Genomic DNA, 25482 nt, shown 5'->3' with positions numbered 1-25482 from the left:
AGAGAGAAATCTTGGGCCAATCCAAGTACATTATTCCTGAAAATCATACAATAATAATTTTTAAATACCCAGCTGCTTATATTTACTTTTCCAGTTTCCAGTTCACTGCTGCCATTTTCTTCTGCAGGTTAGATGGGCCACGTATGAAAGCTGGAATGCAGCAATTATTCTGTATTTCTTTTCTTAAGGTGCCAAATTACTGAAAGGCAATGGAGCACAGACAATTTCCCATTTTAAACTAAGACTTCTACACATTCCTCCTGGCTAATAGGTCTCCACACTTATGAAATAGGGGATCTGTTAATTAAAGGTGCAGCTAATTTTTTTTCCAACTACACATTTACATCACAATAAAGTTTTATCTTCCATCGTTGCCACCCTGCACAAAATGAACCATTTAATTTTGACCCTCGTTGGCTTCACAAAAGAATGTGTCTTTTTCTTCCATCAGCTTTGAGCATGTGGACCCCTTTGAGATGGTACATGTTTATTATCTTCCATTTTCACTAATGAAGATGTCAGGATTTCAAATTTCCATTCTTCTTATGAAGATGCTGCAATCGTTGTCAGAAACAGCCCTTTCACTCATTTAATCTACCTACCATTTTTTTCTGACATGCATTGCAGCTAGTCTTAGATAAGTCGATGGTTATGAAAACGCAAACCAAAAGGCAGTGTTATGCTGGTTTCAACACATGCACATATGCATGTAATCTAAGTGTAGATACAAAATCAGCTGTGATACCAAATTGTTTTGTTTTTTTTGTTTCGGAAAGAAGCCCACATCTTTCAAAAAACCCCTCCCGCCTTCTCCTATTAGTACCATAGAACATGTCCAATGCATTTATGCATGTTTTACAGGTAGCAACAGCCAGAGACTTCAAGACCAATAGGCTTTTTCATGTAAGACATTAAACATTTGACATGGAACGTACTATCCAAAGGAAAGCAAAGGGGGGGAAAGAGCATTGAAGAGCCGCTTTCCCTTTCAAACTGTACGCCGACACTTTGTACTCCCGCACCCTTGGCCGATCAATACTTAATGCTTGGAGATTCTAACTCTGCAGGAGTCATGTCAGGGGACCTCTGGAGCCAATCTGCTTGGGCAGAGGAGTGATAATTATTCATGGGCTCCTGCCTCTCTCGCCTTCTTTTGCACAGCCCCACTCTGCTGACTCAGTGCCTTAGTCTTCTCTCTCTCTTCACTGCTGTAGCTGGACCCCTTTGCCTTCACAACCTCTGAGCATCTGCACATCCCACAATGGCGAAAACTGCAATGGGTAAGAAAAAACGGCATCTCTTTTGTCTTCCTCCTGTATAGAAGAGCCTCTCTTGCCTAAAAGCTGCTGTCCTTGGTGCTTCATTCGCTGTTAGAAAAACGAAAACGTTATTTATTATTATTATTATTATTATTGGTCGCTCTCTCTCTCTCTCTCTCTCTCTCTCTTCCTAAAGGAGGGAACTGGGATGCCAAAGTCTTCCTTAGAAGTCTTAGTCTGTGGTTTACTTTCCACTTCGGTGATTTTACCCAACCAGTTCATTGGGAGTACTAACCTGATGCAAACCTTAGTGTTTGGGGCGCATTTTATTCAGTGGGCTTCTGTTCCAAAGAACCGATTTGACTGCTAGAGGCTGATATGTGATTTGTTTTATTGCGTTTTTGCACGGAAAGACGCTACACCGTGTTCTGTACCGAATTGTTTGCAGTCCTCCAGCCCCCTTGCGCCTGATCGCGGGGTATTCAGGGGGCCGAGGGGGTGGGGGGCAAAGCACCCCCCCCTCCGCCCGGCGAAACTGACCCGTCTTCTCGGCCCGCCGCCTCCCCCCCCCCCCCGCCTCGAGAATTAGATGCAGGCGACGTTCAGCATCGCGATCTGGGCAGAGGGGGGGGGACGGGAGAGGGGCGGAGGCAACGACCAGGGCGAGCCCGGGCCGCCTTCTGGTTTTCTCTCGCGGGGGGAGAGGGGGGGGGGGGAAATAGGGAAGGGGTTGTGTGTCGGGTGGGCGTCCGGGGCCGCGGCGGGGTCTCTTTGTGCGAGGCTCTCCTCCAGCCGCTGCTCCGGGCGTTCCCGGCGAGAGCCACCCGCAGGGCGCTCCAGCGCCGCCGACTCCCGCCGCCCAGCAGCACAATGCGGAGCGACCCCGCCCAGATCGCTGCTGCCGCCGCCTCTCCGCAGGCGCGCGGTCGCTTGAGCCTCCTTTCTTCCCTGTTCCAGCCAGGATGCAGCCAGGATCGAACGCACGTCCGTGCGTTCGATCCTGGCTGCATCCTGGCTGGAACAGGGAAGAAAGGAGGCTCAAGCGACCGCGCGTTGCCTGTCGGGGAGGGACTGGAAAGTCGCCAAAGCAAATTCTCTTTCTCCCCCCCCCCTTTGCAACCGAATGGTTTTTGGGGAGGGGAAGGGGGAGCGGGGGGACCTTTGCGCCCCCGCGCTTGGTCCCCGCAGCGCTCGCCTTCGGGCGAAAACGCGCGGCCGCTTCGTCCTCCTTGAATCCCTGTTTTAGCCAGGATCGAACGCACGTCCGGCGAAAGGCCCGCGTTCGATCCTGGCTGAAACAGGGATTCAAGGAGGACGAAGCGGCCGCGCGTTTCTCGCCGGCGGGCCGCCTGGATCTCGAGCCGTCGACGCGTCGCGCCGTTCGGGGGTGCCCAAAAGTAGGGCGCCGGATTGGAAACCTCTTCCCTCCGCACACCCCGATAGGACGCGGTGGCTTGCTCCACCCGCCGCCCCCCCACTCCCGCCCCTGCAACGCCCCCGGCGACTTGGCTTTTATTTTGTCTCATCAAAGCAAAAGCTCTCTCTCTTTTTTTTTTTTAGTGCAGACTACACAAACCCCAGCCACGCCCCTGTAGCGCGCGCTCGCCTTCAGCATCTGGCAAGTGGCGGAGACTAATCGTTGCAGCGCTGTAACGTCCCTTCGAGGAGCAGGGGCTGCAGATTTGGGGTGGCAGACAGAGACCTTTGCATGTTTATACCGAGAGAGGGTGTGCGCGCGCGCGCGCACACACACACACACACACACACACACACACACACACACACACGCCACTTCTTCCAAGTCATGTCGCTACCTTTGACTTAAAAAAAAAAAATCTGTGATTTTTAAAAATTGTTTTATGGTGGAACCGCCGGAGGGACCCAACATTGCAGCGAAGGGTGCCCTACAGGCTAGGAAGTCTCGAGGAGAAAACAGACTGCTGGCTCAGCCCTGGAAAGGTCTCAGAATACCGAGTTCCTTTCTTCTCGTTTTGCAAACGGAAAACCCAGAGACGGAAACGGGGGTGCAATCCTACCTACGAACGCTTTTCTGGGAGTAAAACCGATTCGATAGAAGGAATCTTCTGAGTAGACCCTCTTAGGGCTGCGCCCTTGGAAATCAAGATTTCAAAAGACTGCGGGCGCAATGCACTCCCACTGTGAATGGAAGGTGGGACAATGCTCCCCCTTTCCCTGCCCCCCCCCCAACAAAGCTTGGTCATCCGGCCACAACCATGGTCATTTGTTGCCCTCTTGCTCACTCTCCCCAAATAAATACGGCTGTCAAACCTCTCTTGTGAAATCCTGCTCTTTTTTTGGCTTAGAAAAACTCAGAGTGGCAGGGAACTACTGGCGGCAGAGGGCTTTGTTATTCCTAAGGGAAGGGCAGGAGACAGCTGCTTATGCAAATGCAACCAACCAGGAATCATGAGAGTCTGGCCAGCCCTGCAGAGCTGGGTTCACCCCCACCCCTTTCCTTCCCCTTCCCTCTGCAGTAATCGGGTGATCGGTATCGATAATTTGCAGGAGACTGGTTGCTGCAGGAGGCCTCTGTGAAGAATCCCCTGGCCACCCTAGGAAAGGGCTCTCAAATTTGATTAATGTGTTCCTGCAACACACAAGAGTGAAGCCAGGAGTAGTGATGAAGTGGTCAGATGCACACAGAGCCTTGCTAATCATTAAGACAATGCCTGCTGTCCCATTTTTTTCAGGCCTTCACCAAGGAACCTATTTTTTGTTTGTTTGGGAGGGATAAGGAAATGCAGCTGTTCATCCTTCTTCTGGTAATCAGCTGCAGCACATCTAGAAGAACAGGCATCTTCCTTTATTCTTAATATGTGTGTATAATTGTCATCTCCTAAGTGAAAAACCGTCTCTTATTCATCTAAGGGCTTTTTAGTAACTGAAAACACCAGCCAAGTTATTTCTTACTATGCCTGCCACCTTTTTCCTGGTATTAGATGTGTGGGTTTTCCTACCAAGAGATGGAGGGGGGGAGAGAGAGAGAAAGGGGAAGGCTGCATCTGTCATGCAGCTGTTAAAGGCACATGGCCTGTGGAAGCCAAAAGAGGGGACAAGCTCATGATTCTCTGGTTAATGTCTGAATGAAAATCAGACCTGGTGTTCCAGAGGGAATCCAGTTGTGCAGTCCTCCTCTAAGAGAGAGGCATGGGACATTTGATTCTCAATTTACCAAGGAGCAAGCAATTCTTATTTTTAAGCAAAATAATTGTGCCACACAAACATAGTTCAGAAGAAAGACATGAACTGATGAAGAACTAGAGCCTAGGTTGAATCCAATGGGTTCCCTTCCATCAAGTGAGGAATCTTCAACTGGAAGAGATTCTCTCTGACAATGAATGGAGATTACCTCTGATGGAAGATGCCCCACTTTGCAGAAGGGGACCAGTGAATTCTCATATCATAGGAAGGACATACTTTGCATCATCCATGAAGCCCCAATAAGATGAACAGAATGCCATTTCTATGGCCAATCCTTGAAGTTGGTTCTTGCATGACAGCAGAGTCTCTTCCAGGAACTAAGGTTAAAAGGAATGTCTGGAAATAACAAGCAACTGAAAAGTCTTGCCACAGATCCAAGAAAGGTTTACTGAGTATTGAAGGAAAGCATTCTGCACATGCTCAGAGGCACACTCTTGATTGTAATTTCACATAAGAATTGCCTTGCTGGGTCAAATAAGTCCAGCATTCTAGTCCAGCATTCTGTCTCCATCAAAGTTGGCCAGGTACTTGTGAAAGTTCACAAGCCAGGATATGATGGTCCCACCATTTGTCACTCAAATGGCTGCTTCCTCTGAACATGGGCTTCTATTTAGCAAGTAAGGCAAAAGGGACTTGCTGCTAAGTACACACAAATAGGATTGCATCAGTTTCAAAATGCGAAAATAAATAAAATAAAATAAAATCTATACTCCTTAGCAGCAGCAGGAAGGCCTTTACAGTGGTGGCACTGATGCTGGACAGCTTTCTTCCTATTAAAGCTGATGGTTGCCTTTTGGAGACAAGATAAAAAGGGCCTCCAGGGTATGGCTGGAGAATATATGATATAGCAAGCTCGCTGAAGCTAAAGGGAACTGCTTGGAAAATCTCCTGGGATGCACATCTATACCACCTTAAATTCTATAACAGAAGAAAGGCAGGACAAAAACAAATAAAATGTTTCTGTTTAACCAAGCTTTCACTCCATCACAAAATTTGAATAAGACCTGCCGTTGATTTGTTTTATTCTCATTTTTATCACTGTGTTGAATTTTCATGTATATTATATTGGAAGCTGTCCTCATTGATGAAAAAGGGTGGGATTAGAACATTGTAAGTAAATAAACGCATTACCTTTTAGGAATGTTGCCCATCTGATAAATAGCCACATGGCTTTTATGCTTGTCCCATGAGGTTTTTCCTATTGTTTAAGTCATGTGTAAACTCTGTTTTCCGGATTTATTAAAATCTAAGTGCATATCCAATTGCATTTTTTATTTAATTCCCTTGCTGAGTATGCATAGCTTTTATTGGAAATAAAATCTGAATATATCTGATATATTTGTTAATATGTATACAAGGAACATGATGCAACAGTGTTGAGCACTGTTAATTCCCATTTATTTAAACAGGAGAGACTGCTTGCATTCACTTAACTTAGTCATTAAATCAATGGGTCTTTTAACTCTGTTGAGTGCTATCAAAATATGAAAACTTCAATAAACCAGGACAGAGGATTTTGATAACCATATAACAAAAAGAGATTAGATGGGCCTGGATTGTATTCTGCCTCATCTCCTGCCGTATAAATAGGGTTGCCAATATCCAGGCAGTACCTGGAGATCTCCTGGGATTACAACTCATCTCTCCAGGCAATAGAGATCACTTCAGCTGGAAAAAATGGCCACTTTGCAAGGTGGATTCTTTGGTATTATACCCCATTGAAGTCCCTCCCCTCCTCAAACCCCCCTCCCTCAGGCTCCACCCCAAAAATATCCAGATAATTCCCAACCCAGAGCTGGAAACCCTACTTAAGAAGCTATGAGGCTTATTGTAAGGAAACATTTGATAGCATAGCCCCACCACCACCCTCTTTATAATATCTAATTCCAACATCATAAAATATTTTGTTCATTTGGCCTAAAGAAATTAACTGTACAATCCTAAACAGAGATACATAACTCTGTTGTAGAGTTTTAAAGTCTGTGCTGAATTGGTCTTTTGACCGCAAAAAATGATGATTGATTGATTGAGATACATAATTCTAATTCTGTTGAAATTAACAGACGTAGAAGGATTCAACTCTGCTTAGGATGTCACAGTAATAGTCCTGTTCTATGCATGCTTGCTTGGAAGTTAGATCAATGAGATTCACTTCCAAGTAAATACCCAAGATAGAAATTAAATAAACATGCATAAAATTAGGTATCAATCCTGTACAATGTGTACTTTGGAGTATGTCCTGTTGTTTACAATGAGATTTACAAGTAGACTGGACTGCCACGAACATTTTTTTTTCTGGAGTGCCCATTTAGTGCTCAAGCATATTTAATTTATCTTGGTGTTATAAACGTGCCTCTTTCTTTAGATATAATCAATGAGCATTGCATAATTTTGCAGACACAGGGACCTGAAATCCTCATCCAGATTCAGAAAAGATTTCTCAAAATCATTGTCTACATAATACTTCAAAAGTTGAAAAGATGTTTTAGGATTAGAAATAAAAAAGATGGGCATTTTCTCTTTACTGGCCTGTGCCCATCTGTGAAGTCTTTCAGTCTAGCAGTTGCATGTTAAGACGGCTGAAGCTTCCAGTGCCCCGTTGCCAGGATTCTTAAAAATTAATGTTCTTGTCTAGGCTTTTTAATATTTTCTCAGCATTATGCAGAGCTGGCTCAAAAAATGGGGGCATATTTTCCAGCTCTGATACGTGTGAGTATGCTTTGGGTCCACTTTTAACCTTTTGCCAACATTTACCTTATTTATTACATCTCTATCTTACCCAGTGAGCTCAGGAAAATGTGCACACCTATCCATTCTCCTCAGAAAACCCTTGTGAACCCTTGTAAAATGAAGAAATGGGGCCAAACTAGATCTGAAAGCCACATGTACTTAGGTATACATCTGGATCTATCCCGATCACATGGAAAGATTGCAGTGAGGGGTCTTGTTTTAACAGTAAAGATGGGTGGACAAGGGATGCTAGCTCCACCCCTTGTCACTGGCTTACCTCCATGAGGTCCTTTTGCCCTCCAGCTGTATTTTTGCCCTCATTTGAACTGGGATATTGAAAATAAATTCAAATGGGGGAAAGGGGATTGGGAACAAAGGCTGTAGGGAGAAGATTGGCTCTCCTCACTCATGTGGTCCTTTTACATTTCTGTTTAGGTCAGAAATACATATCTCTCAGTGCAATCCTAAACAGTTACAACCTTCTAAATCCATTCACTTCAGTGGCCTTAGAAGGAACATTACAAGGGTGGGTTTAAATCTTCCTTAAGAGTCAGTGAGGGCAGTGGTGAGCTATACATGTAGTGCATAAATAAACAAACGTATGCATCTATTACTATCATATCTAACATGTCCAAAGTCATATGCTGCACTTCACATTGCAGGGATTTGAATTTGGTTCTTGGCAGGTTAATACAGTTGCCAACCTCCAGGTAATAGCTGGAGATCTCCTGCTATTTCAACTGATCTCCATCTGATAGAGATCAGTTCACCTGGAGAAAATGGTCATTTTGGCAATTGGACTCTGTGGCATTGAAGTCCCTCCCCTCCCCAAGCCCCACCCTCCTCAGGCGCCACCCTAAAAACCTCCCACCAGTGGCGAAGAGGGACCTGGCAACCCTACAGATTAAGTCCTTCATTCCATCTACTTGACCACAGTAATTCTTCACCACTCTAACTGTCCAGAATTACTACCATTCCCAGATGTCTTTGTCATAAAATCAATTACAGAAGGAAGAAAAAAACAATTACCAGTAAATGCAACTGATCACTCCATTTCCATTCAAAATCAAAGCAACTGAAGCAATATGGTGAACAAAATCTACATACCCTCCCAATACCTCTCTGTTTCTAGACATCACTTTTCCTAGAGGGTTGCTAACAGCCAGAAGAAAAAAATGCCCTGCCCCTTTAATAGAAGCTTAATGTGTGGAAATGGACAGCTGAAACTTTTTCATGGGGGTGGAAGTAAATTACATTGCAGCAAGCCTTTATTAAGGGGCCAGGACTTTTTTTTTTCTCCTCGTGGTTGGCAACCCTACTTATCCATCAGCTAGGGTTCAATTCAGGTAGTAAGCACAGCTGTCAGAAAAGTGCCTATGGGAAGGGACTGTTGAGTGATGAAGGAAGAGGGTTCCTTTTTCTCCTAAATTGGATTGCACCCCACTTTACATGTGACTGGAGAAGGCCCACATTTAAAGATATGTCAGCTACTGTTATATGTAGTATGGGTCTCATTTCCATCAGAGTGCTTAATGAGACTTATAGATCAAGGTTAAACCAAAAGCTGTGTGTGTGTGTGTGTGTAAAGTGCCTTCATGTTGCAGACGACTTATGGCAACCCCTTTTGGGGTTTTCATAGCAAGAGACTAACAGAGTGCCTTCCTCTGCACAGCAACCCTGGTATTCCTTGGTGGTCTCCCATCCAAATACTAACCAGGGCTGACCCTGCTTAGCTTCTGAGATCTGATGAGATCAGGCTAGCCTGGGCCATCAGACTATCAACCAAAAGCTGATTGGTAGGAAATTCATGAAGATCACAAGGTTGTTTCAATGAACCAAGTTGAAACCTGGATAAGCTTTATTGATCTTTAAGTCCAAAGTGTGCAGCTTCAGCCAAAAATATTTTGGTAGCTTTCCTACAATATATCTACCAGCCTCTTTGGTACCACTACATAGAAAAATGTGTATATAAAATAATGGGTGAAGTATTTTCAATTTGACAACAGTACTGACAATGTAAACCCAACAAAGTAATTGGGAGTTATTAATATAATGAACAATACTGGAATTCTATTTAAAACAACAACTGAACAACAAGAACATAGATACAAAATATCAGGCTCCTTAGTTTTTATTTTCTGCGTGCCCCTTTTATTTCCTGCTTGACAACATGCATATTTGTAAAACGACAATATTGTTATAATGGTTTGCATTAGCAAAACAAGAACTCGATGCAACTGTCTTTGCATTTGCATTGTGTTTTATTTAAGGAATTTTCTTTTAGAATGCATATTGTAATGATGAGGGCATTGCATGTTTGCAGTCCACTAGTAAATTCCAGAGGTTATCAGCAACAAATCATTATTAGATCACTATTGAAAGAAATCCCAGTTTGTGTTTCAGGTACAAGATTAGGAACAAAATCACATTATCTTTTGCACTAGAAGTCATTAAAGACTATGATCCTAAGCACAGTTACATGGAAGTAAGGCTTATTTAAATCAATACAGCCTACTTCTAATTAAATGTGTTTAGGACTGGGCTGTTAATCTCACTTGTATAAATAGTAGCTAATGAAGAAGCTTTGAGATAAGGTGCCAGGAGTTGTTCTGTAAGCTGTAAAAACCCCAGACTGCAGATCAATATGGCAGTGTACCTTCTAATCAGGGGCTGATTGGGAAAATAAAATGGCCCCTGAACAGTGGTGCTGCAACCCAGGGGTCATTCAGCATGTGCTCATCCAAGGGTGCCAATGATGGGTACCCATTGCCTTTAACAGGCTGTGGCTCAGGAAGAAGCCACCAATCCACTGACACCAGCTACCATTGATGCTGAGCCAAGTGGCCTCTATTGCACTGGGCTGCCATATTGCACAATCATTATGGTGTTATAGCAGTCATTTGCAACTGGATTGGCTTGTCCTAACAGGATAATGTGGTTGTGAATGATCACTATAGTGCAGCAACAGTGCAAAAGACCCAATGATGTGTGGACAAAACATTGGTAGAACTGCATAAGCTTGGGTCTGCCTTCCCCTGGTTGCCACCAGTGGCCCTCCAGAGCAGAGGCCTGTAGGGAACTTTCCTGGTAAATGTTATGACCAGTATGGCCTGGCTTCTAATGCTTCTAACAGCCCATTCCTGAGGAGGGGGGTGGTTAGCCGGCAGCTGGAGCCTGCACAGCTGCACCGCCTCCACAGCAGGATCCAGCTACTCCACCAAAGCCAGATTGCTGCCCTTATTTGCGAGCCCCATGGAACCACTCCATGGCATTCCACCTTAAAAAAGATGGTGTGACCCATGGTAAGGGCAAAGGGGGCGTTCCTGGCCTGAAAGGAGTTAGGAAGCTGCCTAACAGCAGCTCCGCCACTGAAACCGCCCCAGGAACGCCTCCCAGGACACCAGTGCAGGGACTTGCATTGGGTGGACATCAGTGGGATGCTGAGGGGGGAGGCCGGTTGTCAGCGAGGGCTATTGAACTCTGACACCCGTGCAGCAATGCCCCCCATGCCAGCATAAGTGTCCATTATCACAGGATGAATGGGCCCTTACACTGGCACGGGGTCACGTCAGCTCCTAAGCCAATTCGGGCCCCGCTTAGGAATGCACTCTAAATTTCACATATATTTGCTATGACAGCTTGACAAATCATATGTGATATTAATGTTAAGTGAATAAATCTGCCAAATGTTAGGAGCGATTAAGTCCCAATGGTTTTAGTGGGAAAGCATAAAGCATGTATCTGAAATAACGAGGCATCATTTATGCATAACTCTGCCTGCCTTTGTGCCTAAATTTTTAATTTTTAAATTCATTAAAGACAAACAAGAGAGCTCCATGTTGCCTATGGTTCCACATGTTCATTTTATGCCCACTGTGGTCTCTGGTTCTTCAGATTTTTGAGGGGGGGGAACTAAAAAAAAGTAAAGAGAGAAAATCCAAGGAAATATAAGTCCCCCCCCCCGCATCTCTTCATGATCTTTGTTCAAACAAATTTCATAGATTCTATAAGAACCTGTAGACCAAATGACTATTTGTATCCATGTGCTACAGTACCTCTATCATATGGCCGTCAGATCTTTGAAAACGGCAAACTCTATAAACAATTGAAAATGGGATCAGCATACCACAAAAAACAATGGCTCTTTCATACCACTTTGTATTCTCTGGAAATCTATCACTTCTTGCAAACTGATCACTAAGGCTTCCTTGATTGAGTCAATCCATCTCATGTTGGGTCTTCCTCTTTTCCTGCTGCCTTCAATTTTTTTTAGCATTATTGTCTTTTCCAGTGACTCTTGTCTTCTCATAATGTGACCAAAGTATGACAGCCTCAGTTTAATCATTTTAGCTTCCAGGGAGATTTAAGATTTGATTTGATCTAGAACCCACTTCTTTTTGGCAGTCCATGGTATCCATAAAACTCTCCTTCAACAATATATTTCAAATGATTCTGCTTTCTTCTTGTCAGCTTTCTTTCTTTTTGTGTGTGTGTAAAGATTTTACTTTTTATAGATATAAACAGAACAGAAGAAAGAATTAAGAACCATATCATGGCTTGATGGCAAAATCACTGATACAATGTGGTGTCATCTGCATATCTCAAATTTTTAATGTTCCTTTCACCAATTTTTACTCTACCTTCATCTAAATCTAGTCCAGATTTCCTTATGATACGTTCTGCATACAGATTGAACAGTCAAGGAGATAAAATACATCCTTGTCTGACACCTTTTCCAATTGGAAACCATTCTGTTTCTGCATACTCTGTCCTAACAGTAGCCTCTTGTCTGAAGTATAGGTTGTGCATCAACATAATCAGATGTTGTGGCACACCCATTCCTTTTAAAACCAACCATACAGTCACACACAGTCAAATGTTTTGCTGTAATCTATGAAACACAAGCTGATTTTCTTCTGAAATTCTCTTGTAATGTTCCAGTAACCAACATAAATTTGCAATGTGGTCTCTAGTGTCTCTTCCTTTCCTGAATCCAGGTTAAAAATCTGGCATTTCTTGTTCCATATATGGCAACAGTCTTTGTTGTATGATTTTGAGCATCACTTCATTTGTGTGAGAAATTAATGCGATAGCTGAATAGTTGCTGCAGTCTTTGAGTCTCCTTTTTTGGAATTGGAATTGGAGTAAGGTTGTACTACAGTACTATTAGTTTTGTACTATAGTGCTATTACTATTGTACTTAACTACCATTACTATTACATACATTTTATCCCTCCCTTCCTCCAAGAAGCTCATGGCAGCTTGCTGTCCCCCTCATCCATTTTATCCTTACAACAACCCTGTGAAGAAGCTTAGGCTGAGAGAGAGTGAGTAGGCCAAGGTTACCCAGCAGTTTTCCGCAGTTATATAAGTCTTTGACTTCCACGAAATTTTCTGAGCAACCATATTCTGCTAGGGTGTATAATTATAATATATCATTATACATTGCATGACAGTAAAAAGCAAATTCATAGTTTCTAACATCTATTTTTAGGCTGATAAGAAATGTTTTTAGTTAGGATATCTGTGGATAAACCAAGAATCTAAAACAAAAAATGGGATTTTAATTTTAATCTCACCCCACCCCAGCGATTCTTACATTTTATGTTTAGTGAATAGTGTCAAAATAAACGAGTTTTGTGGAGTAGAAACATAGGATTGGGAATGACTATTTTGAGGTTTGCACTGATATTTTCACGCAGCATGCTAAATTTACCTTTAGAAAGGTCATATTATGAGGATTATTTTCTTAAAATGAGTAGCTCTTTCAGAATAATCTGGGTTTCAATGGCACTTAAAAATATGAGCCTTTTTAGTTGATTTATATACCTTAGCCTGTAAAGACTGCTTTTATGAGTTTAATACCAATCATCCATCACAAAAATGGATTTTTGAGGTAATTATAATGCAAGAACAATAGCAAGAAGGCCAGATTCCCTCAAATGGCTCAGAAAGTACTATAATCCTTTCTATGACTCATGAATAAAAATGACAAAGTTGTCCTTGCTCCACCTTGTGTAATGAGGCATTGTATAATTACTTCTTTTGCCTAGAACACACACACTTATGTTCCACATATTGCAATTGCACTTGAATATTTGCTATCAGGATGAACAACTCTTTGAGTCCGATCTATGAGGAATGATTTCAAACAGTTTGACACACCTCCACTGATACCTGCTTCTGCCTCTAAGTGCCTCAACAAGATGGCATGATCTACTTTATCAAAGCCGCAGATAAATCCAATAAGAGCCACAGAGAAGTTTGACCTTCGTCTACACTCAGACAGATGTCATCAATAGGGTTGTCAGGTCCCTCTTCGCTATCGGTGGCAGATTTTTGGGGCAGAGCCTGAGGAGGGTGGGGTTTGGGGAGGGGAGGGACTTCAATGCCATAGAGTCCAGTTGCCAAAGCAGCCATTTTCTCTAGGTAAACTGATCTCTATTGGAGATCAGTTGTGTTGCATACAGGCAGGGACCAGGCTGAGGTGCTTGGCCTCTGACACTCCCAGCAATGAAGAGTACTGGGGAGAGCAGAGTCTGTCGTGGTTTACTCTTCCTGGTAGTGTGGGTGGACTGAGTGCGTAACCAAGGCAGCACTCTAAACAAGGAACAGGTTCACTCACCAGTACAAGTTCCTTTGCGTCAAGGTCTAGGTTCGATCCTCCCAGGTTCTGCAGGGACACCTGCAGCTGGTAGCTGGCACCTAAGCAAGATAATACTGTGCACAGAGATCTGAGCATGAGCAGCAGAGCTTGTAGTAATTGGCAAAGTTGTTCCCACACTGACTGACTGGCCAGCCTAAGATTTATGGCTTTTCCTCCTCACTCCCTTCCCGGGCCAGTTGTTCTGCATCACTCGCTGGTGTCAGCTCCTGCAAACACCTACGACCAATTGCCTGCAATCTCGCGCTGCGACGCCTCTCCTGCAAACTAAGCTGAACCTTTGATCTTTGACGGCTAACTGGGCTGGGCGGGTCTGGAGGTGATAACCTTCTCTGTTCCTCTGCTCCTTCCCAATATGTACCACCTTCTTCTGCATCTGTCGTCTTTGCTGGTTCAGACCTATGGTCCAGTCGCCCTGGTAAGACTTCCACCGGTGCATCACTCCTTCCTCCTCTTCTTCTAAGGAGAGTTCAGGCTAACTCACAACAAGTTGTAATAGCAGGAGATCTCTGCAGAGCTGTCTCTGTCTGATAGCCTGGTCTGAAACCAGATTGAAAAGGGTCTAGAGCAGATGAGTTATCCATAGGGTTGCCAAGTGCCTGGTGGTGGTGGGCAAACCCCCGCCAATCCACCTGGCTGCCCACTGACCAGGTGAGGGTTGGTGGGCAATCCGTGCAACCGGCGACACGTCACTTCCGGTTCACATCTGGAAGTGCTGCATTGCAAAGGGCAAGTTTTCACTCAAACTCCCAGTTTGAGTGGTAAAGGCCTGTTGCGATGCAGCACTTCCAGGTGTAAAATGAATCACAAGGGGCCGTTTTACATTCAAACTGGGAGTTTGAGTGGAAAATGCCCCCTTGTGATGCATTTTACAGAAGTGCCACATCACAACAGGCCTTTACCACTCAAACTGGGACTTCCAGGAGTAAACCGGAAGTGATGAAGCACTTCTGGGCGAATGCGACCCCCCCCCCCCCTCACCTCCACTCTAAAAACCTCCCGCTGTAGAAGAAGAGGGACCTGGTAAGCTTAGTTATCCAACAAGACTTGGAGTTGGTTCGCTACTGCTCTCTCAGTCACTTTGCACAGAAAGGGTAGATTAGAAACCAGGCGATAATTGGCCACATAATTTTTCTATAGGGATGGTTGTTTAAGTGACAGATGGATAACTGCCTCTTTGAGTGGCTGAGGGAAGGTGCCCTGAGTTAGTGACTGATTTATAATAGAGACTAAGGATTTGTTTACACGGTCCTTACATTACTTTAGCAGCCAGGATGGGCAAGGATCCAGGATACAAGTAGTGGCCTTCACAGATCCCAGGATCTTGTCCACATCCATCATGGAAACTGGGTCAAAATGATCCATAAATAGTATTAGGCCTTTCTTCTGGTGTATCTGTGTTACAACTGACATCCAGATCAGAGCATATTCTCGATATTTTATCAGCAAAAATCTTGGCAAAAGTATCACACCTAGGCAAACTACTGCAATGTTATTAACAGACTCTCACTTACAGTCAGTTTCTTGATTTAATTTATATTTACTTATTGCCCAGTTAGGATATGCCACATATTTGGACTTAGTCTACCACAGGCAACAATTAATATATTAAAGGCATAGAAAATTGACATTAATATTTCTCTTTATAATAACAGAAGAGATTTTAAAAACCTCTTATGTTTATGCTTCCATCTTGATGTTTATATACCTCGGGTCTCAGTCATATCTATCACAACAGTCGAGGCTTTCCTTCCCTCTAATGGAAACTAAAAGCCACCATTAAAATTTTATTTTAACAAAGTGTTTCCATTAGCTCAGCAAAATTATCCCATTAACTCATGTTCAAAGTGACCATAACAATTATGAGTCTATAAATGGATTTTTGTAGCATGTTTTAGCAGAATTCCATGAATGAAAATACTGTAAAATGGTAATTTCAGGCCTTCTGGGTTATTGCACTTTTAGCACCAACAAGGGAACAATCAATATTATTTGCACCTTAATATGCAGTTTAAGAATAAATAGTATGAACGCAATATAATTCAATTTACCGTAGATGAGGTACCCATTGAAATGATTGCCATTTCTTTTGTATATTAGTCAGATCTCAGTCCAATGTTTGTATACATATGCCCCCCCAAAAAATGCAGATCCATTTCTGCTTATTTTTGAGGGCTACCATACATCATAAATCAAGCCTCTTACTAATTCAGGGTATAAAACCCTGAAAGAAGCATTTGCTTGTCTAGCGATGGTTTCCTTGGTCACTGTTTTCTCAATTCACATGCCATAAAATGTTTACCAGGCAGCTTTGCTTGTCACTAATATGATTCATAGAATCGTAGAGTTGGAAGGGACCACCAGGGTCATCTAGTCCAACCCCCTGCACAATGCAGGAAATTCACAACTACCTCCCCAATATGAATACTGGTCTACAAATTCCAGCCTCTACCTAAAGGCATAAAACTGCAAAGGAATCACTGCCTAGTGACATGCTTAGGTTGATAATAGCTGTGCTTAAGAAAAGGCAACAATGGTGATCGCACGGTGAAAGTCATAACCCTCAGGTTAGATGCTGCATCAGAACACAGCAGGTGCTAAAGGAATCTTGTTTCAGCTCTGGCCAAAGTCTAACAAGGAGTATGCACAACTGGGGTAGTGTGTTCTTGACTCCACCTCGGTGGTACAAGATTTACTTCTAGTTAAAGGGGGGGGGGATTTTCTGAGCTGTGTGCTTCAGCAACATTGGTAGGTAACCTAATGACCCTTCTGGAAGAGGCATGGTGTTGAAGGGAGGTAGTCAGCAGCTAATTTAGTCTGGATCCAACCCAGTGACTGCGTGTTAATCCATATACAATGTACACTTGATTTTTAAAAAAATATGTGCATTGAGTAATTCACATGTTATACTCAATGCACATACATCTTAACGTGTGATACAAACAGCACATTTATATGGGTACTGGTCCCTGATTTCAATTGCAAAGTGAACACGTGTTGGTTCTTTCTTAAAAACCATGCAGGATGTACTTGCTTTTACTGTAACATGTGTACAGGACTAGATGGTACATTGTATATGTGATCAGGGCTACAGTAATCAGGTGTAGAGGAATCAAATAATGTGACCCAGCCCATAGAGAACCAGTCTTGTGCAAGTAATTTTCAGCAGTTATATAGACAGCTGGGGGCACAGCTCAGTGGTAAAGCATCTGTGCAGAAGGTCCCCGGTTAAATCTCTGATTTCTACATTTTAAATGGAGAAGAAGGCTGTAGTATGTGAAATGCTGCAAGTCAGAGTAGTCAAGTTTGTGCCTCTTTGTTGCTGCTATGAGATTTCTCTGCTGCCTTCTCTGATACAGTGAACCATGCTATCTAGTTGAAATGTTTGGAGGTAGAAGCAGGTTTTAGAGGATATGCTTTGAATTGGATTTAGATAATTCCTTACAGACTAAACTCAAAGGCTTGCCCATAGAAGTCAATTATCATCAGTGTGGAATTTGTCCTGCAGGGTTCCACAGGGTGCAATCTTATCTCTCTCATGATATTTAAGCTCTACATAAAGCCTGTAGGAAAAATCATTAATAATTTTGGTGCTGGATACCATCAGTATGCTGACGACACCCAGCTCTATATATCTCTATCCAAATATCCTGGGGATGTGTTAGAGGTCTTGAGCCACTGCCAGACTGCTGGGGTTAAATGGTTGAGAGTAAACAAACTGAACCTTGACAAATGGAGATAAAGCTGGTTGGGAAGCATGAGGTCTTAAAGGACATTGTGTTCCCCACTCTTCATAGGGTTCGGCTGACTTGGTCAAGAGCTTAGGGGTTATACAGGACCCAACATTACTGCTGGAGAAGCAAGTTAATGCAGCTGCAAAAATGCTTCCTTTCTACTTAGGTTAGCTTGGAAGATGGCCCATCACTTTGACTCAGCTGATCTGGCCACCTGGATCCATTCCATAGTAACATCAAACCTAGACGACTGTAATGCGCTCTATACATGCCTCCCCTCAAAATCTGCTCAGGAACTTCAGTTAGTGCAGAATGCAGCTTACATCATTATCTTCCATTTTATCTTCACAACAAACCTGTTTGTAGATTAGGCTGAGTGTGTGTGACTGCCCAAGGTCACTCAGCAAGCTTCCACAGCAGAGTAGGGATTTGAACTTGGGTTTCCCAGATCTTAGTCTGAAATTCTAACCACTGCACACACTGGCTTTCATGTGGTGACTGCTGTTGAACAGTAGCAAGCAGCCAGACCTGGGTGATTCATATATGCCTGGTGGTAGCAAGTCACCTGGTGATTGCTGTGCGGCTTGGCCCTGATAAGTCCTTCTTCAAAACAGCCCTGGAAAGGGCCCTGTCTCCTCCCTTTGTCTTTTACTGAAGGAAACCAAGAATTCAACTGGCAATACTGTTATGGTTGCTGTTAAGTATTTAGTTGGTGCAAGGACTATGCTGCACTATTGAACTGCTGAACTGTTAAACTCAGCTGTGCTGAACTGTGTTAAGCTTGAGGCTCTGCTCCAGGCTCCATCGTCTGTTTCTCCCATTGGACAGTGGACTTTGACTGTCCAACCACGGACTGGGGGGGTGGCTCTGGGTGACTGGGAACTGTATATAAGTTGGGATGTTTTGCAGCTAAGTTAGTTCACCCTTCCCTGTTAACTGAATAAAGTGGTTGCTGTTGGAACTCTGCCTCCGGCCTCGTGTGTAACTTACACATACATAATAGTCACCAAGCAGTAGACATAGAGGGGGCATTTGTTTCTTAAAGCTACAGGTGCTGCTTCTATTATTTGGGAGGTTAACCTCCTAGAGTATTTTTTTTTAGATTTCAGATTCTTCTGCAAACAGGGCTTTTCTCTGGTTTGTAGGGAGACCTGTCTTGTCTGTTCATGGTTTAAGTATTAACAGGCATGGCCATGTTGAGAATTAGATATATTGATGCCTTGTTTCAAATGTCTGCAATCCTAATCCTATTACATTGTTTATTAGATGTCTCCTCTTCCTATTGATTATGCTGACTTACATTATGTAATATGCCTTAAATCTCAATGAGAAATACCAACTATGGTGATTGTGGAAAGTGCTGTAAAGTTATAGCCAACTTATGGAAACCTTGTAGGGTTTTTAAGACAAGTGATGAACAGAGGTGGTTTGCCATTGCCTGCCTCTGAATAGCAACCCTAGATTCCTTGGTGGTCTCCCATCCAAGTCCTAACCAGGGCCAACCCTGATTAGCTTTTGAGATCTGCCAAGATCAGGCTAGCATAGGCCATCCGGGTCAGGGGATGTGGACTATAAAAACACGAATGAATAAAACATAGAAAAGGCAGTTGTAAAAAGAGCAGCTGTCAAGTTGTTTAATGGCTGTCTCTGGGTCACATGTGTTTTATGTTAAACTAACAACTGTTCCAGGAATGACCTTGGCAATATATCATAATTTCAGTTCAGTTATGGTCAGCCTTGTGGGTAGACACCAGGCCTTGGATAAGTGAGATCGGGGTTAAGTCCCATTGCTGCCATAGGGGTATTGTATAGCATTGGGCAAGCTGTTGTCTTGAAACCTCAGTTTACTATTTGCTTCATAAATTGATTTTGTCTTAGTTCACAAGGCAGTTGCTAATTACAACCCACTTTGCTAATTATATAAATGTTAAATAACATCAGTTATGACAGTTGCTTATTAATCACTATATCTAATTCTTAACATGGCATACCTGTGGATACTTAGATCTGGACACTGGAGCCATGGACATACATGAAACATCTTTCTACAAACCTGAGAAAAAAACCAAGTTTGCAGAAAAATCTGAAATCTAAAAAAGGTTAACACCCCCCAAAAAAATAATAGAATCAGCACCTGTACCTTTAAGAAATGAATGTGCTCTGCAGTAGCCTTTGTGGGAGTTGCTAAGGAACCACATTAATGCCAGCTTTCAAACTTTGTTTTCTTTCAGTAAAAGTGGGAAAGGGGCAGGGCCCTTCCAGGGCTCTTTTGGCCTTTGAGGAATAACTCATTGAAGCCATGCTCTGCAGCAGCCACTGGATGACTTGCTACTATGCGGCTTCCATGATTCACCCAGGCCTGGCTGCTTTAGTGGTTTGAACACTGGGTTGTGAAATTCCTGGAAATTTTGAGGATTGAGTTTGGGGAGGGCACTCAGTGGGATATAATGTGTTAGAGTCCACCCTCCAAAGGATCCATTTTCTCCAGGAAACTGATCTCTGTAGTTTGGAAATTACTTGTAATTCTGGAAGATCTTCAGGTCCCACCTGAAAGTTGGCAACCCTAGGTTAAAGTTACAGACTAGGATCTGGGAGATGCAGGTTCGAATCCCTGTTATGCCATGGAAGCTCATTGGGTGACTTTGGGTGAGGTCACATGTTGTCAGCCTAACCACCCTCACAGGGTTGTGTGAGGTTAAAATGCCTCCATCTCCAGGAGAATCTTGTTAGTTGCTTTGGGTCTCCATTATGGAGAAATGCAGGGTATAAATGAGGTAAATAAATTTCAATATAACCAGAGATGGAAGTGCAAGTTAGGTTGATTGGTGGATGGGAAAGGAGAGAAAGAAGCAAAGAAAAGTAAGACTATGGGAGTTACCAGGAGGAGAGAAACATGTGGGGAGGGAAATATAGAGGAAAAATGAGATGCCCCCTGGAAGTCCATATGGGTTTCCCCACCACGCAGTTGGGTCTGGCATCCACCATTGTGCAAATGGGCCATAGTTTTCCCAAGTAGAGGCTGCAAAAGGGAGAGAAAGAGGGAAAACTGAGGCAGATAAACATAGGTTGCTTGGGTGATTGGGAAGGGGAGTAGGAAATCGGAGTAGGAGAGAAGCTATAGGGGCTGCCATGGAGGGGAAAGAGGAAATATTGAGGCAGGCTAAATGAGATGAATGCAGAAGTCATTTGTACATTTTAATAGCAGTCATAATTATATTGCACTTGTCAATATAAAATTAACTTCCTATTCTGTTACTTCTGTGCACAGTATTTGAGCACCATTACTTCAGTAATCACTTTTCCATTGTGTTTGATCAGAGAAGAATTTCCTATGTCAAATTACCCACCACCACCACCAAAAAAACTATCAAAACCAATGTGTGTGTGTGTGAGAGAGAGAGAGAGAGAGAGAGTGACACTGAAAGAAAATTAAAGTCTTTGGACCAGCAGCATATTTAATATAAACTTGCAAGCACCCAGCACATCCATATCAGTTAGCCTTCAACACTGAAGAGATAGCTTTCACTGATGAGGAGTCCAGGAGATCAATGCAAATACAGTTTTTGTGATCTAAACAAATATCACCCTTGTATGGCCTGCATTTCATGCTCCATCTCATTTGAATCTCTTACCTTTGGTTCATGGGTTTCTTTCCCACAGCAGAAAATGAAACTGGATTCAGGGCCAGGTACTCAAATTCATATTGAAAGCCTGATTAAACAATAAAAACTTTTATGTAAATATGGAAGCGTAACTGGGCCAGGTCAGCTGGCACTTTGGTTGTCGTAAGATATGCCACTAAGGAATTAGGTGCCTGTCTGTCTGCAGCTAGTGAAGCTACAGAAATAGCCAGTGAACAAATTGATTTGAAGATTAACTCAGGCATACCCAATAATGGAAGTTTATGTATTAAATTTAAGAATGGATGCAATTGTATCGTCTCCATTGCCATGATTTATACAGCTCTGTATCTAGATCTGTAAGAGAGTTTCTATCAGCTCATAGAAAAAAAATACTTGCACTAATGAATGCCATAAATGGATACTGCTTTTGACCAGATCGAGTCTTATAAACCATGAAGCCACCATGACAGCATTAAAAAAAAAACTATGACTGGGAGGGGGAGTATATGATAATGGTTTATAAAATGATGACCACAATGGAGGGAGTGGATAAAAAGAGGGGTTTTCCCCCTCTTCTTCTGCCATAATACTTGAACTCGTGACCATCTAATTAACTTGACAGGCAGTAGATCCAAGATAGAGAAAGCAAACCATTTCCTAACATGACATGAAATTAACTTGTGAAATTCACTACCACATGATACAGTGAGGGGCACTAATTTAGATGGTTTTAAAGGTGAAATAGCAAAATCCATGGAGAATAGTCCATAAAAAGCTGTTCAGCCATGATGACTAAATGGATGGTCCTCTGAATACCAGTTGAGAGGGAGAAAACACAGGGAGAGCTTTTGGTGAACCAGGATGCTGGACTAGGCAGACCATTGGTTTGATCCTGCATGGCTGTTCTTATGTTCTTATGACTGTGGGAGTCTAAATGTTTGAAACAAAGAAATGTAACTTATACTCCCTCTTAGAGGGAACCCATAGTACTTTGTTTTCTTTTCAATGAAGGCTCAGTTGCCATGGATTTTAAGAAAATTGCTTTAAAAAACAGGAAGAAAGAAGGTCAAGGCCAAAGCACGCAGCCAAAGCAATAAGGCAGTTATTCCCCTGGTAGGTGCAATCCCCTGTGAAGGATGCAGTGGCGTGAGAGGGTGTTGATTATGTGTGAAAGAAATATTTGGGCAGCCCCACCCGCATGGTTGCATCATTCACCGGGCGGCCATAGGAGGCTCCACCACAGGGAAGCAGCTGCATATGAAAGGAGAGTCAATTGTTACAGACCTAAAGAGTAGAAGGGAAAGTCTCAGCCTCAGGTTGTTCTCATCACTATGAGTACTGGACTCTTGGTTTAGTTATTTGGCGTAATGGCATCTCATCATACTTTCAGATTTCAATCACTGGGGAATTTTTATCATTTATACCCCACCTTTCCACCCAACAGACCTTCCTAGGCAGTTTAGCATAAAACAGCTAAACAATTTAAAGGAACAAACCACATAACTATAATGGAAATTAACAAGTAGAACAACACTTGTGTTTTTGTTCATCAGTAGGAATGGACATTAGCCACATGAGTCCTGGCTTTAAAGGTCTTCTGAAATAAATTAAAAAATATTATAAAACAACAGAGAAGGGGAAGGAATTCCTTAACCTGGCATACCACCAGCCCTGGTAGCAAAGGCACCTAAAACAGTATCAGCAGATGAGAGAGACAGAAGGGCCCTTGTTATGGTTTTCAATACATTTATGGTTAAAGGTATCGATTATTGACAACCTTCAGCATTGATCTAACGTCCGAGCTTACATTTAAGGTTTCAAAATTGAGCCTGCAAATAGACAGATAGGATTGCCAGGTCCCCCTTAGCAACCGGTGGGAGGTTTTAGAGGTGGAGCCTGAGGAGGGTGGGGTTTGGGGAGGGGAGGGACTTCAATGCCATAGAGTCCAATTGCCAAAGCAGCCATTTTCTCCAGCTGAACTGATCAGCTGGAGATCAGTTGTAATAGCAGGAGATCTCCAGCCAGTACCTAATTGCAGATGACAGTTTGAAGTAAATAATGTGGCCTCGTAGACAGTGACTGCATTCAGACATCATTACAAACTGTACTTAAACAGGTGTGATGGCACTGGGCACAAGCACAGTTGTTTGCTCTACTTATACACCCTTGCACCTCCTTCCAACTCCCTCTTCCTGTAGCAGATAGTTGAATTGAAAACTTGCAAATGTAATAAAACTCAGATTCACCATGCTGACAAAATACCAGGCTCCTGGGAAACATGAATTTATTTATTCCTCACAAACAACAATTCTAAACCTCAGTTTAATCCCCATTTAAAATACCAGTTTGTAGGAGAGTAAACAAATTCCACACTGACCTGGATGGGCCAAACTAGCCTAATCTCATCAGATCTCAGAAACTAAGCAGGATTGGTCCTGGTTAATACTTGGATGGAAGACCACCACAGAAGTCCAGAGTTGCTACACAGAGGTGGGCAATGGCAAACCACCTCTGTTCAGCTCTTCCTTTGAAGTTCCACCACCAAACTAACTCCAATTTGCCAGGTTAAATTCAGACATAACAACAAACAGGAGCTTGATCAAACTGGTAAATTTTTCAGCCAAGGACAGAGATGCCATGCTGGCTGTCCAGTTAACTAATAAGTTTCTCTCAATTTCAGACTTACCTCACAGGATTTTTGTGAGGATAACATGGAAGAATAGAGAACTATGTTGCCCTGGGTTTTGTGGGAAAATGGCAGGATAAACATGTACTAGAAGCATAGCAAGAAAGGATGGTGGCATGTGCCACAGTGCTGCTACTGGCCATTTCTATACAAATACCACAAAAGCTGCTAATTACTCTGCATACTTTTATTATGATAGACTCCATAGCAATGTATGCAGTTTCTTTGCTACTTGCATACTGTGGGTGTTCCTTTATTTTCACATCTGAAAAAATTTCAATCCTAATTGTGATTTAAGATCTGTGGGTGAAAAAAATCAAGGATGACTACTCAGTACCATACACACAAATGGCCCTCCGTGAATCTAATAAAAGTGGTTCATTACGTCATCTCTTCTAGTTTAATGTAGCAGCTGCCCTATGTCTTCCATCAATCCATCTCTGGAATTGAGCAGGATTATTCAAGACAAATATGGTTGAAGGACTTTCTAGGTCAAAGAATGACTAAATCATAATGAAAAAGGAGATGGCAGCTGTGAAGCATGATAAAGCATCCCAATTCTCTCATTATCCATAGTGGAAAAGCACAAGTACAATCTAGGTGTTGTGTTGCAAGCATAAGATAGAGGGAACTAAAAGGGGAGGTTTTATTTACCTTATACCATACATATCTAATGGACAGAAGTCCCATAAAATACCTAGTTGTTTGCATATATATAAATATATAAATATATAAATATATAAATATATAAATGGATTGACAAAGTAGATAACTTGGATCCATTTTTTTAAATGTATGAATAAATACTATTCTGTTCTCATCTTCTGAGTAATAATTTGGAGGCATCTTAACAGAGTCTAGAGAAAGCTGGATTATTATCGTATCAAAACACTCAGTTATTAACTGTTCACATTATCTAAGCAGTGTTTTTCAGAGGCCCTATGTAAATTAATCCCTGTATAAACAGCTCTCTTACTCTGCAAATATGTTCTCAAGTGCCCTGCATATTCATCAGAGCTTGCTACATTCAGAATGAAGGCCTGGATCTAAAGAACCACATAATTAGTACTACACACTCAAGAGAGCTTTGGACTTTATACAGAACAACAGTGCCCCCCCCCCCACATTTCCCATGATATTGAGCAACTCTTTTGGATTGTTGGGAATTTAAGAAGCACATTGTGAAATGCCCCTGGGGGTCGCCAACTCAAAAGGGAAAAGTCACAAGTTCCACTGAACATACCCAAGCCTTTGGCATGGCTAAACTAGCCCTTTGACTCCTGGCCAAAATAGATCTTAGCAGTGGCTTTTGTAGGTTGCGTGGAGATGACCTATTGAGGAACTTCAAGGCAGACAATTAAAGGCTGGAAACAACATATCATAAAGTGTTTCCGGGAAAAGTACAGTGTTCATAAATTGCTCTTTGCTTGGGGAAAAAAATGTAAATGGTTAGAATCATGATGGCTCAGCTTCAAACACTTCTAGGCACGCGGGCATCCTGCACATCTGCCAGCAGCAGATTGGACAATTATTTGTTCCTTTGCTTAAAAAATCCACATCTCAT

The 25482-nt window shown here is 42.7% G+C and overlaps 1 protein-coding gene across 1 annotated transcript in view; it reads left to right on the top strand.

Annotated features, from left to right (window-relative positions):
• The first annotated feature begins 1125 nt into the window (after positions 1-1125).
• Positions 1126-25482, top strand: part of STMN2 (stathmin 2) — a 40987-nt gene continuing 16630 nt past the window's right edge. Inside the window, exon 1 of the mRNA XM_056854516.1 lies at positions 1126-1280. Coding sequence (XP_056710494.1) covers positions 1262-1280 — 19 coding nt within the window. The 5' untranslated portion in view covers positions 1126-1261. The remainder of the gene's footprint in view (positions 1281-25482) is intronic.

This window comes from Euleptes europaea, chromosome 8 (genome assembly GCF_029931775.1).
Source record: "Euleptes europaea isolate rEulEur1 chromosome 8, rEulEur1.hap1, whole genome shotgun sequence".
NCBI classification, from domain to species: Eukaryota; Metazoa; Chordata; class Lepidosauria; order Squamata; family Sphaerodactylidae; genus Euleptes; species Euleptes europaea.
The sequence above is the reverse complement of the archived record's forward strand: the minus strand, read 5'-3'. Positions and strand labels throughout refer to the sequence as shown.